The sequence below is a fragment of the Lissotriton vulgaris genome, unplaced genomic scaffold (genome assembly GCF_964263255.1).
Source record: "Lissotriton vulgaris unplaced genomic scaffold, aLisVul1.2 SCAFFOLD_3506, whole genome shotgun sequence".
NCBI classification, from domain to species: Eukaryota; Metazoa; Chordata; class Amphibia; order Caudata; family Salamandridae; genus Lissotriton; species Lissotriton vulgaris.
Window position 1 is genome coordinate 52,196 of NW_028249805.1, and position 18,161 is coordinate 70,356.

At 42.9% G+C, this 18,161-nt stretch overlaps 1 protein-coding gene across 1 annotated transcript in view; it reads left to right on the forward strand.

The window, feature by feature from the left end:
• Positions 1 to 18,161, forward strand: part of LOC147663481 (MAM and LDL-receptor class A domain-containing protein 1-like) — a gene marked incomplete at both ends in the record, with an annotated part of 140,919 nt that overhangs the window by 16,015 nt on the left and 106,743 nt on the right. The window contains one exon of the mRNA XM_086950418.1: positions 14,398 to 14,508. Coding sequence (XP_086806544.1) covers positions 14,398 to 14,508 — 111 coding nt within the window. The remainder of the gene's footprint in view (positions 1 to 14,397; positions 14,509 to 18,161) is intronic.

Consider the following 18,161-nt stretch of genomic DNA (forward strand, 5'->3'; position numbering starts at 1 on the left):
TGTCAGAACACTTCAACACTGCCAAGGGTTACATGACCACAGGAACAGCACTTGGGGATCACAACTCACTTCAGTAGGATCCCTCAATAGGGTCCAAGGCAGGTCTAGTTGGAAATGGCCAGTTCAGCTCTTCTAGTAAAATGTAGCCCCTGCAGCTAATTTTGTATTCCTCTGGCATAACAGGCAGTCAGTAAACTGATTCTTAGAGTCCACTTGCCCATCCTGGGTACATCCTGGGTCCGACATCGGTCAGGAGCCGTAACTGACCGACCTGCTGTGGTCGGTTACGGTCCTGATAGTACAATGCGACTGAAACCTGTTCAGTCGCATTCGTATGGTCACAATGCAATGATGAATTCCGACTGCAAAGCATGCTTGCAATGTGAACTGCAGGGGTGCAGTTCATCCCAGCACCATGTGGCTGGCACCCCAAGGTGCCTGCCACAGGGTGCAGAGATCAACAGAGGGGCACCATAGCTGCACCCAGGCCACTAATCAGCAGCCTCTCACCAATGGGGGCCCTGCTAGGGCCCCCAGAGACAATGTCTGACTGCCTTTTCATGCCAGACACACCAGCACGAAGAGGCAGGGAAAAACTGCTATTGTACTCCCTCGGTCATAAAGAGGCAACCGGGAGACTACTGGAGGATTTCCCGATGGCAGACGGGCTCTCCAAGCCCGTCGTAGGCCATCCGGAAATCCGAGTCGGATTCCTTTCCGACCAAACCCATCAGAATGGCTCGTTCAGAAAGGAATCCGTCTGACACGCACCAATTCGGTCGGAAGGGCTCCGAACATGGTTTGGAGCCCTTCTGATACAAATCAGAATCACCCCCTTTGACTTTTGGGTCTCCTTACAGATTTCACCAGCAGGGGTTGTCCTTCTGTATTTCACAAGTCCAGCAGTGTTCTGAAGAGGGTGACCAGGGAAGCCAGTTTAATACCTGGCTCTAGACTGCCGGTGGTAGTGACTGCTGTTCCCTCCTCAAATAACTGTGAAAAAGCTCACTGTGGTAATCCAAAACACTTTTGCAAAAACAGTTCCTGTTTGCTCTACTGCAAAGAATCCCACAGTGTCCCTCTCTATCTGAAACCAAGATGACTTTCCTCTTAAATACAGAGCTCCCAGAGAGGTGTGTCAGCACAACCCCTCCTCTTGGGTCCTTTCAACCCAGTTCTAAGGAAAGTTCCTCTCCCATTTGGACTGGTGCCTACCTGACTAGGTGGACAAAAGGAAGCCCTCCTCAGGTGTCAGCTAATATATGCCTGTGAAGAGGTAGGCCTCTCTGAAGATAATTAAGTTCCTTGTGCCAGAGGAACAGAGCACCGCCTTACACTCAAGGACTGTGTCTCAGCTTTAGGAGCGAGTTCACACCTCATCAAAGTGTATATTCTGCTCCTGGGTGACAGTTGGTACCTTATTCAAAAAGGCTTTTAGAGGCTTTATGAAAAGTAAAGGGAATTTATAAGAGCTACGTAACACATTTATTACAAATCTGACTTCATCAGTGAATTGGGCTTGTGATAAAAAAAATAAAAAAACCTAGAATGTATTTTGTAGTTGCTTACTAGGTGGATGTAACATTGTTAAATTTACTATTGTATTCCAATGCTTTACTATGGAAAATAGCTTTTAGGGCGTTGTCACTGTAATGATGTGTTTAACAGTAGGATTTTACATGTCCTACTTTTAAATACCATGCCCCATGCCTTATGAACTTTAAAGTCTACTTAGGAATGATTCCATTATATTTAAAAGGAAGACTTGGGCCTGTTAAAATAGTTATTTGGACACATTGAAATTGCAGTTTAAAAACTGCACAGATATGCGACAATGGTATACTTTCAGTCATCTTTCAACTGCACCTATAGTGAGTGGCACAATACGTGCCATAGCTAACACGTGAAATTTAACTTATAGGTCCTGGAAATACTTTGTACCATATAGTAGAGAACTATAGGTAGATTAGTTATGCCAATTAGCAGTATAGCTAATTTTGACATGCTTTAGAGGTCAGAGCACATGCACTGGGTCTTTTTTAGCGGAGTCCCATGGCTCAGAGTCAAGAAAATCAGCAGCCTCCATCCCAAAAACCATGATCATGCAAAAAAAGGCATTTCTCTACACCATATAATATTGTTCCCATTTAAAAGATTTAGGGCCAGATGTAGGTAGGCTTTTACCGGGTGGTAACGGCCGAATTCGGCCGTTACCACCCGGTAAAAGCAATTTGACATGTAGGTCCCTGTAATTTACAGACTCGGTAAATTTACCGATAGGTAAATTTACCGAGTATGTAAAATACCGAGTCGGTAACATTATGGCTACCGGTAAATTGGTATGTAGGTGGGACTCTTCTGAGTCCCACAAGCAGTACAAAATCGGTATTTTACCATCAAATAATACTTGATGGTAAAATACCGTTTCAGGTGTGCATGCACATGTGTGCATGCACACCTATGCCATATGACAGGCAGACCTGCCCTTAGGGCAGGTATGCCTGCCACATGGCACCCGAGCCTCTTTTGGGGGTGCCAGAGGGTGTCAAAGTGACACCCCCTGCACCCTTGTGGCTATCGGTATTTACCGATGTGGTAAATACCGACCGGTAAATGCCCGTTCATTCCTATGGGCTTCAAAGCCCATAGGAATGCATGGGCATCAACTGGTCGGTATTTACCGCATCGGAAATTACCGACTGTTTCCGATTCGGTAATTGCACATCTGCAATTACCTACATCTCGGTATTTTTATTTTCCGACCTCTGAAATACCGAGTCGGTATGACTCGGTATTTAAGAGGTCGGAAAATAAAAATTACCTACATCTGGCCCATAGAAAGAATAATTGCTCCTGGGCAGAGTTACAGATAGTTTCAAAATCCACAGCAGTGTGTTGGCCCACACAATATCAAGTGTGTCCCCTTTCCAGTGAGTAATCATATGAGACAGATCTTTAATGTTCCTCTATTGAGAATCAGGCACTGAATGAACACGTAACACTTACAATAAATTGTGAAGTGCCCAAGCATTTTTACATCATAGACACACATTTTACAAAAGTAGTGGTTTATAGGGAATAACCAAAATTCTAAGTGATACTTTAAAATGATAATTGCAGAATGTTAGTTTACAAACCATGTTATTTGTGCTAGTGCCAACTTTAAAATGCCGCCCTCCCAATTCATTAGCATCTCTAAAAATTCTAGATGTTAATGTAACTGTGGAAGGTCATGACCCCTTGCAAGGCATGGTCTCAAAGTATCCAAAAGCGTGGTCAGCATATGATGAAGAGCATCAAATGGTCCACCACATACCACTCCACATTCCATTACTTTCTGATTTCCTGCAATCTCATTTTCACTGCTACTGTCTTTATCTCAGGTAATTAAAATAAAGACAGGATTTATTTGAAATGATCGGTGCACAGTCAAAATATCGATCTACAATAATATCGAGTTGTAAATATCGAAGGTGAAGAATATCGAGGTCAAGAATATCGTTGGACAGAATATCGACCCTAAGGTAAGTAATATCAAATTTTTTTATATCGATGTAAGTAATATCGAAGTTAGTAATATCAATATGTGTACTATTTATTATATATTAAAAATTTAATTTTTAATTTAATTTTATAATTTAGTACTGGAGCGGGTTGTGGTTTTATAGGGGAATAGGGTGGGAAGTAATTTAGTTATATTAAATTAATTATATATTTTTAGTAATTGTAAATTAATTGTAATAAATTTTTGCGTTTAAGTTCTGTAGCGGGTTGTGGGTTTATAGGGGAATAGGGTGGGACGTTTTAATTGTAATTAAGTAATTATTTATTTGTTATTCGTATTAATAAATATATTATTTCTAATTAATTATTAATTGGTAATTATTTATTTTAATTGCTAATTCATTTTATTAATTGGTAATTAAGGTTTGTAATTTGTAATTACATTTTTCAATTTGTAATTAATTTTTTTAATTGGTAATTTAGGTTTGTAATTGGTAATTAAATGTTTTAATTGACAATTAATTTTTTTAATTTGTAATTAAGGTTTGTCATTGGTAATTACAATTTTATATTGGCAATTAACTTTTTTAAATTGGTAAATCATTTTTTGTAATTGGTAAATAATAATTTTTATTGTTAATTAATTTGTATTAATTGGAAATTTATATTATTAATTTGTAAATAATTTTTAATAAAAATTAATTTTATTCAAAAATAAATGTACTGTTTACCATTTTTTAATTGTTAATCAATTTTTCATGATTAATATGTTTTTGTTTACAAAAATATTTTAGTGTTGAATATTATTTGGGTATTTATATTTATTAATTAATATTTATTGGTAGTTATTCTTCATTTATTGTAAATAATTATTTAATTGTAATTATGTTTTAGTAATTATTATTGGGGAGTAGCAAATGATGTAGTTATTTAAAAATAAATATTTTAATTATTTTATTTAGAACAATTATTTATAAGTTTGTTATATTTAATTTCTACACTATCCAATGCTTTCCCTACTGTTGCACTCTCTGGAGTGGGAATAGTAATTATTACTCCTACGCTATCCAACGCTTTCCCTACTGTTGCACTCTCTGGAGTGGGAATAGTAATTTTTACCCCTATGCTAGCCAACGCTTTTTCTACTGTTGCACTCTTTGGAGTGGGAATAATAATTTTTACCCCTATGCTAGCCAACGCTTTCCCTACTGTTGCACTCTCTGGAGTGGGAATAGTAATTTTTACCTCACCGCTATCCAAGGCTTTTCCTACAGTTGCATGCTCTGAGGTGGGAATAGTAATTTTTACCCCTACGCTATCCAACGCATTCCCTACTGTTGCACTTTCTGGAGTGGGAATAGTAATTTTTACCTCACCGCTATCCAACGCTTTTCCTACAGTTGCATGCTCTGAGGTGGGAATAGTAATTTTTACCCCTACGCTATCCAACGCTTTCTGTACTGTTGCATTCTCTGGAGTGGGAATAGTAATTTGTGCCCCTACGCTATCCAAAGCTTTCCCTACTGTTGCACTCGGTGGAGTGGGAATAGTAATTTTTACCCCTACGCTATCCAAAGCTTTCCCTACTGTTGCACTCTCTGGAGTGGTAATAGTAATTTTTACCGCTACGCTATCCAATGCTTTCTTTACTGTTGCACTCTCTGGAGTGGGAATAATAATTTTTACCCCTATGCTAGCCAACGCTTTCCCTACTGTTGCACTCTCTGGAGTGGGAATAGTAATTTTTACCTCAACGCTATCCAACACTTTTCCGACAGTTGCATGCTCTGAGGTGGGAATAGTAATTTTTACCCCTACGCTATCCAACGCTTTCTGTACTGTTGCATTCTCTGGAGTGGGAATAGTAATTTATGCCCCTACGCTATCCAAAGCTTTCCCTACTGTTGCACTCGGTGGAGTGGGAATAGTAATTTTTACCCCTACGCTATCCAAAGCTTTCCCTACTGTTGCACTCTCTGGAGTGGTAATAGTAATTTTTACCCATACGCTATCCAATGCTTTCTTTACTGTTGCACTCTCTGGAGTGGGAATAATAATTTTTACCCCTATGCTAGCCAACGCTTTCCCTACTGTTGCACTCTCTGGAGTGGGAATAGTAATTTTTACCTCATTGCTATCCAACACTTTTCCGACAGTTGCATGCTCTGAGGTGGGAATAGTAATTTTTACCCCTACGCTATCCAACGCTTTCTATACTGTTGCATTCTCTGGAGTGGGAATAGTAATGTATGCCCCTACGCTATCCAAAGCTTTCCCTACTGTTGCACTCGCTGGAGTGGAAATAGTAATTTGTACCCCTACGCTATCCAACGTTTTCACTACTGTTGCACTCTCTGGAGTGGGAATAGTAATGTTTAAGCTGTACGCTATCCAATGCTTTCCCTACTGTTGCACTCTCTGGAGTGGGAATAGTAATTTTTACCCTCACGCTATCCAACGTTTTATATAATTCATTTAAAAAATATTAAAAGTATATTTAAGTTTTTTATGTTTTACATTTTATTTATGTTATTGTTTTATGTTTGTAAATGTATTTGTAATTTAGAATATTTTTTATTCATTTATAAATTAGTAAAATAATTATTACAACTTACTGTTCAGTACAAATATATTATATATTTACTGTATATATTTAATTAATGTATTATTATTATATATGTATTATTTATTGATTTTAAACATTATTACACACTTTTAACTGTGTAGATTTTATTTATTTGTGTTATTTACTTTATTTTACATTTATATTTTAAAAGAAAAGAACAATTTTTTTAACATCGATATTTTTAACATCTATATTATATTTCCGATATTTTTGTACTTACCATGTTGTAGATAGGATGTCGATATTCTTGCCTTCGATATTTTTGACTCGATATTCCTGTAGGTCGATATTTTGTAGGTCGATATTTTGTCAGTGATCCGAAATGATCCTTTCTTTGTGGCTTAGTGTGGCCCTCAAGGATGAAAAAAAACATTGAGGCTAACAGAATAGGGAAAGAAAGACAGAATATTTAAAGAACGGGTGAAGAGAAAGATGGATCGATGAAGGATGGATGGATGGATGAGTGGATGGATGAATGGTAAAGTGAGCTGATTGATGGATGGCAGAGTGAATGAATTGCAAAGTGAATGAATGGATGATTTAATAGCAGAGTGGATATAATGATTATTGAATGGCAGAATGGATGGATGGCAGAGTAGATAGATGAATAATGGATGGACAAGTGGATAGCAGAGCGGATGTACAGCACAGCGGATTGATGCATAGTTGAATGGATGGTTGGATAGTAGAGTGGATGGATTGATGGATGAATGCTGAGTCAATGGGTGGTAGAATAGATATAAATTGAAAGGTTGATGAATGGATGCAGGGTAGAGTGGAGGGTGGAGTGGAGGGGAGAGTGGATGACAGAGGGAATGGCAGAGTAATGGATGAATTGATAGATGAATGGTGATGGATGGATGGTGGAGTGGATGGATGGCAGAGTGGATGAATGGCAGAGTGGATGAATGGATAGCAGGGTGGAGAATCAATTGCAAATAGGATGGATGGTAGACTGGATGGATCAATGGGTGGCAAAGTGCATGGATAGAAGGAAGTATGGCAGCATGGATGGTAAATTGGGTGGATGGATGGATGAATGGAAGGATTGGGGAAAACTGAATAATGGACAATATGTCCTGGTCCAAGTCAGCTCCTCCCCCTGGATCCATGCTGGTGCCTGCTCACATGCATCGCACACACTGAGAGAGCCATGAGGGAAAATGTCAATCCTCTGATTGGTGCTCAATGAGCTGGCGGAGCTGCCCTCTCGGTTCTCCAAGCCCTGGAGGCCTTAATTACCTGTACTTTCCCTACTGTATTATTTGAATTTGAATTTAAAAGTATTTGTACAGCGCACTTTTACCCAGCGGTTTCTTGGCGCTAGTGGTGCACAATGGGCGGCAGCAGCAGAACAGAATAAATCAGGTTAAATCAGGTAGGCTTGCGTGAAATTGAAGGTTTTGAGGTTCTTCTGAAACAAGGGGTAAGACGGTGAGGTGCGCAGGGTAACAGGGAGGGAGTTCCAAAAGGTTGGAGCCAGGACAGAGAATCTCGCTCCGCCTGCCTTCTGCTTTTTATAGCGAGGGATGGTAAGGAGGGCCAAATGAGTCGAGCGAAGTTCTCTGCCTGGATGGTATGGCTTGATGGCAGAGCAGATGAATTCAGGAGCGGTGCCCGCTCTAGCCTGGTACGTGAGACAGCCAAGTTTGAACAGGGCGCGCTCTCTCACAGGGAGCCAGTGCAATGTTTTGAGTAATGGGGTGACTCGATGATGTTTAGGTAGGCCATGGATCAGGCGGGCCGCCTGGTTCTGCACCAGTTGTAGTCGGTGGATCGCATATGCAGGAGCCCCATTATAGACTATGTTGCCATAGTCTATACGGGACAGTACCATGGCCAGCACAATTATTTTTAAGGCTGAGGGAGAAAAAAAACGTGAAACTTTCCTAATTACTCTAAGGGAAAAGAAGCAGGAGGAAACCAGGGAGCTGACTTGTGGGTGGACGGTGAGTTGAGGATTAAGATAGATTCCTAGGGTTTTTACTTTGGGCACAGGGAGTGGAGGGGCACCAAGGGAGGGGGGCCAAAAGGAAGGGGACCATGGACTGCAACCACCTCCGGTCAAGACCAGCTCTATGGCCCCCGGACATTGTTTTCCCTGGATCACGGTCCCTTGAGTTTACCAACTGTGCTACCATGGCAGATACAGGCATGGCTGCTGCTGCTGCCAACCATTGGCAATGAACCTGGCTCACTTGTGGAGACTTGCGGACACAGGTGTATGGCAGGGCATTTAGGGTGGTGCGTGGCGGCTGCAGGTGCTGAGTAATGTGCTGAGCCACGTTTTGGCTGTGGAGTGGGTCCCCTGGACCCGGCCAGTTGTTCTTTTACCTTAAGGGGGGGCCCATACACTTCCATATGGTTTGATATGGTTACTGGCTGCTTAAAAACTAATTTTGCTGCCCCTGGGCCAAACTAGACAAGCAAACCAGCAAATTGCCAAGCAAGTGAGCTGACCTGCAGCAGATCACCAGCATTTAAGTTAGATACTCCTATAGCTCCAGCTACAGTCTGCCCTGGCTGTCTTTTCTGTGGCCTTAGCAGTAGTTTGTGTGGATGGAAGCAGCGGTTCCAGCCAGACCTTTGGGGTAAGTAGATAACTGTTGTTGTTGTTGGTTCTTTGGGATATGCTGCATTGTTATTTGCCTGATATGCTCTGATGGCCTAATCACCACTGTTTTTGTCTTTCTTCCTTTCAACCGTGCGTTATCTTGACCTGTACCCAGCTCTCAATGATGCTATCCCCACCCCCTGCGGTCCCCATGGGAAAATGCAAGTGTGCTGGTGACCCCCATACCAACACCCCTTCTCCCCAAGACTGCATTGCTAGATCAGATGTTGCGCAGGGCAATAGGGGTGGTGTCCACTGAAATTGAATGGAGAGAGAGGGAACTCTCCCTATGTGGAGGGGGTATGCCTTAGCCAAAGTTTAACTTACTTGAGCCAGCTGTTGCTATCGACACCCCTGAGGTGGAGTCTAGGTGGGATATTGACACCCCTGAGGTAGAGACTGGTGGGGCAGACAGGGTTACTCACCCACTGCCCAGCTCCCAGTGCATTCAATGAGTCCATTTCTTGGAGGTTGATCATGCAGAACCTCAACAACCAGTGACAAAAATGCAGAGAATAGTCCAGAACAAACAGTGCAAAACTGGTGCTCAGGTTGGAACCGTTGAAATGGGTTTTGATTTTAATCCAAGCTGTGTGGCTCAATTGGTGGTGGAGACAGTTGATAATGTCAAGGCCACCTTGTACTTGGAACTTACACATATACTGGCATGCCTTGCAACCATCAAGCAAATTTGTAAAGCCGGAGGAAGATGCATGAGGAACTGGACAATAAATGTCTGAACTGGCTTGTGAAAAACAAGAACTTTTCATTGGCATATAGCATTCTTTTAATGCACAGTGGTGGTTGAATTAGGCTGGTCTGGGTAGACTGTCCAATGAATTGCATTATTATTAACTTTAAATATCCTAATTTGGTTCGAAGTCTGCTATTTGCAGATGTGCGAGTCGAATATTGCATTTTATCTCTGGGCTCTTTCTAGAAGCCTAGCCTCTTTCTAAGATGTGACTACCCTAGGCTGCAGACTTTGCCTCCGCCCTCCACCAAGTTTCTTCCTTATGGCCAATACTGTTCTAACAAGATGTACAACATTCAATCAAAAAGTTTCAATTCGCTTTGATGCACTGGACAGAATTCATTGACTCACTGATGGAGAGGGTTCTCCAGAGCAATAATTTTTTAGAGGGCCCTACCAAGGTTGGGTCTCTTCACCTGAGGGAAGGGAGCAGGGCTAACATCACCTCCCAGATTAGCAAAATCAGGGCCCAAACAAACCAACACTGTGTGTCCCATATCAGACTTTCAGTTGTTCCTCCCATAGAAACTCAACCCCAATAGACTGCTGCATGCTGCTATTCATTTCCGGTGGCTATTGGAAAGGGTATTAAACCTGAAATATGTCTCTCCCCTGATGGCTCTGGATTTGGCAGAATAAATAAAGCCAGCAGCTTACTTCTGAAACCGTGAACCCCAACAGTGGGCCTCTGGGTATTGGGCTTGTTAGTTGGAACATAGCAGGCATCAAATCCAAGCGAACAGATAAGGATTGGGGTTAATTTTTGGAGGCATTTCAAATTTGTATTTTCCATGAAACATCTTCAGTTTATCAGCTCTACAAGCAAGGCTACCCCACATTTAGGCCCCCATTAGGATGGCGGGCGGACTTTGTCCGCCCGCCATCCTCACGGTGAAAGGGACCACCCCACCTAAGGGCGGGGGTCCCGTGGGGGCAATTAGGATGCACCCGGCACAGTGGCGGCGCATCCCGTATTCTGCACTGCCCGCCGCAATGTTGAAAATACATGTTGTGCATTTCAAAGCACAACGTGACAGGCACAGCACGGTGCCTGCCATGTTGTTCTTTGAAAGGCAGGGGGGTACCATAGGTACCCCCCATGTGCACCCCCCATCCCACGGAGTCCATGGGGGCCCGCAGGGGGCCCGGAAGTAGACTCTGCATGCCTTTCCGTGGTGGCAATGTTGCCACAGAAATGCAATCCAAAATGCACATTATAATTTGGCTGGCGGTGTCTGAAAGAAACCGCCACCATATAGAACCCTTTTCCGCCCGGTCTACATGTCGATCGGGCAGAAAAGCGGCAGACGGTCTTTCCATCCGCCGTGAACCCCTCAGCCATTATAATATGGCGGGGGTCATTCCTACACAGATGGCGGGCGGATCGCCCCCGCCAGGCCCGCGGTGGCTACCGCCGGCCTGGCTGTGGCGATCCGCCCCCCATCCTAATGGTACTTACACCCTCCCAGCTATAGCAGGTAGACTGTCAGGTAGTCTGCTCATAAGTATTAAATCTTCCAGAGATTGCTTGATTAAGGTCATTGATATTGATTCCCCTGACCTTCTTACTCTTAAACTGTCCCCGACGCAGGGTACACCCTACCTGCTAGTTAATAGGTTTTCGCAAACTATGAAAATCCTTTATACTGTTCTAGAAGACCATGGGACAGGTAACCACAAGGTTATTGCAGGTGATTCTAACTGCTGCTTTGAACCCTATGAGCCCCTGCAAGATTTCTTTTGCCAGGTGTTGTGTGTTGGGGGGACGCCACATTTTCTTCAGCCTAAAAGAGTCCCAAGATGAGTGGAACTGCAATCTAGATTTCAAATATAACCGCCAGCCATGGCCTAAGACCTTGTAATGGGTGTACCAATCAGATCTTACTGCCAATCCAACCTTGAAGAGGGGAGACTACTCAAGTTACATTGATTATGTATTACTCAACCTTACGATCTGGCATTAGATGGTAGACATGGAGATCATTTATCGCTAAGAGAGATCACTTTCCTCTTGCCCTTAATTTAAAATGGACTTACCTCAAGGATAAATCTTGTTCGGGGATAACATCCCTTAATGCCGTTGCCATGAGCAATAATAGGGGCAAGGAAAATGGGTAAATATTGCAAGCATTGAGGCTTCGTTGAACGAGATTTATGGTGCATTCTATAGTACGCTAATAAATCGTATAGACCAGGATAGCACTACCCTTCAGATACTGCCCACACACAAATCATTATTTGGGAAACTGAAACCTTTTTTTGGGAGAAACTTACTACCTGACAAAATGGCCCCTAGATCAAATGAATGGTTTGATAAAAAATGCAGAGTAGCTAAACAGCTCTCATGGAAGCCGTAACAACTAATATGAGGCCAGATATCTTAAATGCAAGACAAAATTTTGTCCAAGCAATTAAACCCAACAAGTCCCAGTGGGAAGTTAAGGTTTGAGAGGATCTGTTGATAGTAACAAAGTGGGAGGGGAGGCACTAGATTGTTCTAGCATCTAGTTACACACTATGGCCGCAAAGATCATGCTCACCCTCAATGTCATTTCTCTGAGGCGGACTGGGTGGAGCACTTCACACCCCTCTATGCAGAGCCACTCTCCAAAATACCTCCAACTAATCCTGATACTCGGACCTCTAGAAATGGAGGATGTAGTGTCTTTTACCATCGTAGAATTCTTAGATGCATTGAAGAAGCAGAAAGTGGTGAAATCTCCTAGGATTGACGGGATGCTTTCAGATTTGTTCTATGTTGAACCTCCACTTTTGGCTCCCTACATTAATATCCTGACTAATGAAATTGTGGCGGGTGCCCCTATCCCTTACTCATGGAGAGGGGCTGAAATAACACCTATTTAATAAAAGGCTCAAGGCAAGAATCAGGTCCTATCACATCTTCAAGCTGGCTTCATTCCAAAAACAAGTAGTGTGGATCAGATTTTTCGGGTTTTGATCTTAAAATGGAAAGTTGTTGACTTGGAATGGGAGTGCTCTTTGTTGACTTCAATGATCTTCATGCTGCATTTCACCTTGTCCCAAGGGTGAAACTTTAGGAGGTCCTCACGGAAATCAGGATTCCCTTACAGCTTTTTATGCTGATTTCGAATTTGTTCACTGATAATGGAAAGGGGCGACCACTCGGTCCCCCCGAACGTATGGCGGAGTACCACGATCCCCCCGGGAAGCCATCTTGGGCGGGAAGCGAGTCTCACACGAGTCCTCGGACGACCTTTAAGTGGCGTCGAGTTTTATTGGGGCCCCCGTCAAGTCAAGGGAAATTGGTAGTTGCACTTGAGGTACGCCTCTGTGCTGTCGCCCCTCACAAGTGGGGGGGGTATTTCTGGTTTAGGGATCTTGACACCGGTTACGACCTTGCCGTTGGCCCTTAAACGTTAGGATGTACAATTTCAAAATTTCAAGTAAATGTTTTGTAGGATGTTAGTTCGGCTAGGAGAACCTCTGTATTAGAGAATCTGTTAAGGTTAGCCAAACATCGCAATGTGGTAATGAAATTGTACATTAATATGAAACTGTTGATTTTATGTTTTAATTTTGTTTCATATTTTAATAAATACGGCCGGGAGGGTCACTCCCTCCCTCTTCCAAAAACTTCAGAACTGTTTCCGGTTTCCCTTCCTTTGGGGATTGTGTTGAGAGGGGGTGGCGGGTATCTCAGCCATGCTTTGCAAGAGTCAGATGTGGCCCACCACAGAGAACATTCCAATAGGGTGTGGTGTACAGCAAAGGTGTGTTTGCTCCCAGATTATTTTTTATATTTATCAATGAAAGTATACTCTATTTAATAAATTGTGTGAATATTGCACCCAAAATTGCTGACTTCAAAATATCAAGTCAGCTATTTCCTTATGAAAACTGCTGGGGTAAGCTCTTTTGGGGAAAGTTTGACCAATTTGGTGAAGACCATGGCCTTGAACTAAACAAGTCTAAAATGCAACACATGATATTCAGACTGAGCAAGAAAGTCAAAGGGGATGTGTCTTTAAATGGACCAAATTGGATAGGGTGTTAGAATTTTTTTTATTTTAACATGTAATGTACGCACAATTGTACATTACATGTTAAAATCAATTTTTTTTGTATATGTTCTTGAATTTACATTTCTTTGGCCTTTAGTTTAATTGCTTTTTCGAATTGGGTATTGTTTTGTATTTGTCTAAAGTGGGTTGGGTGAAAGGCTGCTGGAATGGGTGTTGAGTGGATGACTATGAAAGTATATTAGTAATGGCTGGGTAGATTGTGTATGAAAGTGAACTGACATTGGGTGGAGGTATGTTAAAAAGAAGAATCAGAGTGAGAGTGGTAAAAAGAACGTTTTTAATGCTTTTCAATTAAATCCATGAATTCCTAGAAAAGACTATGTTGACAAATAAACTTTGATTAACTCATATGGAAACAGAGGTCCTGTGGTTACATTGTTTTATTTCAATGTGCTGGTGTTAAGAGGCAAATTGATTATCAGTACTGCAGTCTTGTGGTTTATTGTTGAATTGGGGCTCAGCCTTACGGTTTGGAGTCCAAACTCTTCTTTGTTGTTTGGCACTTTATATTGTAGCACAGTGCCCGCTTTAATTGTTCCCACCTAGGCTCCATGTGTACGGCGACTGCATCCTCATCATATGTTCAAAACAGTGTACCATAGATAGCTCTACAGACGATCTCCAAACTCTAGCAAATGAGAGACCTATTGCATTGCAAGTGCTTGTTTTTTTAGTTATGGAATTCTGAAATGGGGGGTCACTTTTCTTTTAGTGCTCAAGTATATATTAGTCGAACCCTGAACACACAGCGGGTATGTGTCTAACTTGAACTTGTAAACACTTGAACCGTTATGTTTAAATGAAACCTACTGAAAATCTAATTTATTTTTAATAGGTACTTTTAAAAACTTCAAACGCAACATCTGAACTTTGGTCTCAAAGTGGCAAGCAAGGAGCAATGTGGAAACGAGCTGAAGTATTTTTAGGAATAAGGTCCGATTTCCAGGTTCGTTGATTTAATACATTTGTATTTCAACCTCTTTTCCTATGTAAAATGCAACTTGAAAAACACGAATCTTTTCCTAATGTTAAAAGATTTGTTCAGTATTGTCTTTTTTAAATGTGATTTGACACTTCATAAATCATACCTGTGGTTCTTCTCGCACACTATTATTTTCAGTTACTCTTAAGTTCCATGTTCATAAATTATATAAAAAGAGAGATGAATACCAATATAGTGAGTGCAAAACAGAAATGTTTTGCAAATTATTTCATTACAAATGTAAGTGTTGCATCAGTACAGTAAAATAGGTTGAAATGCAACAGAGTATTTTCTCTTAAATTCATTTTATTTATACCATTATTTTCAATGCCTTAAATGTCTATGTAGTCACACTAGTTATGGTAATCCCATGTTTGCTATAAAAAAATACTTTCATAAGTCTCTTACAAGTTCAGCACATCGAAATATGATATATCTGAAATAAATAGTCTAATGGCTCTTTTGTGTGTCATTTAGGATTATATGTTGTTATTCTATTCTACAAACCTCTTCTTTGGGGATAGACAAAATGCACCCATTTAAATATGAAATGCTAAAATGCTCCATTACATCTTTTAAAATATATTTGTGGAGAAGTGTGGCTCACTGGTTAGAGCAGGCAGACCCTGAAGCAGAGGTCAGACCCGGGACCAGGGTTCAATTCCCGACGTGGCAGGGTCTTGAGCTCAAATGTCCACGGACTCGATAATTCTCGCTTCGGTGCCTGACCTAATCATGGGTTCACACTCTGCAACTCTGGGCATTAAGCTTGCTTAATCTCCACAATGGCCCCCCGCGGCGGGATGCCTGGCTTTCACCTTGGGGATGCCCGTTAGGGGCTATCTCACAGGGAAAAGCCAGGACAGGTTCCCAAGGCAAGCGCTGAGATGCCTCCGGGTAGTCGAGCGCTATATAAGAACATACAAAAAAAAAATATATATATATTTTGCCCTCTGGAATCTTGAGCGCCTTTTTTATTTCAGTATTTACAACAAGGGGTGGTGAGGGACAGAGTCTCTGAATTAAGCAGAAAGCTCTCACCCAGTCAAGAGATCAGGGCTAGATCCAACACCGTTTTTTAGCTCACTGCACCATCCCAGTTTCAGAAACTGGCTGTATGCAAATTAGTCTGTTCCTGTCCCAGTGCATGATGGGAACAGGGCAAACCAAACTACAAAAGCCAATTCTTACACTGGGAAGGAAACAAGCTCCCGGGGACCGGTTTCTGGCATTACAGCCGTCTTCGGCCCGGTTTGCTTGAATCCTGATGGTGCAATGAGCAAGGGTCTCACATCTGAGAATACCCTTCCACGCTTAGGGTGGACAAAAATATTTACAACAAGGGGTGGTGAGGGACAGAGTCTCTGAATTAAGCAGAAAGCTCTCACCCAGTCAAGAGATCAGGGCTAGATCCAACACCGTTTTTTAGCTCACTGCACCATCCCAGTTTCAGAACCTGGCTGCATGCAAATTAGTCTGTTCCTGTCCCAGTGCATGATGGGAACAGGGCAAACCAAACTACAAAAGCCAATTCTTACACTGGGAAGGAAACAAGCTCCCGGGGACCGGTTTCTGGCATTACAGCCGCCTTCGGCCCGGTTTGCTTGAATCCTGATGGTGCAATGAGCAAGGGTCTCACATCTGAGAATACCCTTCCACGCTTAGGGTGGACAAAAATATTCACAACAAGGGGTGGTGAGGGACAGAGTCTCTGAATTAAGCAGAAAGCTCTCACCCAGTCAAGAGATCAGGGCTAGATGCAACACCGTTTTTTAGCTCACTGCACCATCCCAGTTTCAGAACCTGGCTGTATGCAAATTAGTCTGTTCCTGTCCCAGTGCATGATGGGAACAGGGCAAACCAAACTACAAAAGCCAATTCTTACACTGGGAAGGAAACAAGCTCCCGGGGACCGGTTTCTGGCATTACAGCCGTCTTCGGCCCGTTTGCTTGAATCCTGATGGTGCATTGAGCAAGGGTCTCACATCTGAGAATACCCTTCCACGCTTAGGGTGGACAAAAATATTTACAACAAGGGGTGGTGAGGGACAGAGTCTCTGAATTAAGCAGAAAGCTCTCACCCAGTCAAGAGATCAGGGCTAGATCCAACACCGTTTTTTAGCTCACTGCACCATCCCAGTTTCAGAACCTGGCTGTATGCAAATTAGTCTGTTCCTGTCCCAGTGCATGATGGGAACAGGGCAAACCAAACTACAAAAGCCAATTCTTACACTTGGAAGGAAACAAGCTCCCGGGGACCGGTTTCTGGCATTACAGCCGTCTTCGGCCCGGTTTGCTTGAATCCTGATGGTGCAATGAGCAAGGGTCTCACATCTGAGAATACCCTTCCACGCTTAGGGTGGACAAAAATATTTACAACAAGGGGTGGTGAGGGACAGAGTCTCTGAATTAAGCAGAAAGCTTGCACCCAGTCAAGAGATCAGGGCTAGATCCAACACCGTTTTTTAGCTCACTGCACCATCCCAGTTTCAGAACCTGGCTGTATGCAAATTAGTCTGTTCCTGTCCCAGTGCATGATGGGAACAGGGCAAACCAAACTACAAAAGCCAATTCTTACACTGGGAAGGAAACAAGCTCCCGGGGACTGGTTTCTGGCATTACAGCCGTCTTCGGCCCGGTTTGCTTGAATCCTGATGGTGCAATGAGCAAGGGTCTCACATCTGCTCCATCAGGATTCAAGAAAGCCGGGCCGAAGACGGCTGAAATGCCAGAAACCGGTCCCCGGTAGCTTGTCTCCTTTCTGGTGAAGAATTGGCTTGGTAGTTTAGTCTGCCCTGTTCCCATGATGCACTGGGCCAGGGACAGACTGATTTGCATATAGCCAGGTTCTTAGCTGGGATGGGGCAGTGAGATAAATAACGGTGATGGATCAAGCCCTGATCTTTGGACTGGGTAAGAGTGGTCTGCTCAATTCAGACACTCTGTTCATCACCACCCCCTTTTCTGAATCGTTTTTGTCCACTATAGGTGTGGCAAGGTATACTCAGACATGAGTCCCTTTCTCACTGCTCCATCAGGATTCAAGCAAGCCGGGCCGAAGACGGCTGAAATGCCAGAAACCGGTCCCCGGTAGCTTGTCTCCTTTCTGGTGAAGAATTGGCTTGATAGTTTAGTCTGCCCTGTTCCCATGATGCACTGGGCCAGGGACAGACTGATTTGCATATAGCCAGGTTCTGAGCTGGGATGGGGCAGTGAGATAAATAACGGTGATGGATCAAGCCCTGATCTTTGGACTGGGTAAGAGTGGTCTGCTCAATTCAGACACTCTGTTCATCACCACCCCCTTTTCTGAATCGTTTTTGGCCACTATAGGTGTGGCAGGGTATACTCAGACATGAGTCCCTTTCTCACTGCTCCATCAGGATTCAAGCAAGCCGGGCCGAAGACGGCTGAAATGCCAGAAACCGGTCCCCGGTAGCTTGTCTCCTTTCTGGTGAAGAATTGGCTTGGTAGTTTAGTCTGCCCTGTTCCCATGATGCACTGGGCCAGGGACAGACTGATTTGCATATAGCCAGGTTCTGAGCTGGGATGGGGCAGTGAGATAAATAACGGTGATGGATCAAGCCCTGATCTTTGGACTGGGTAAGAGTGGTCTG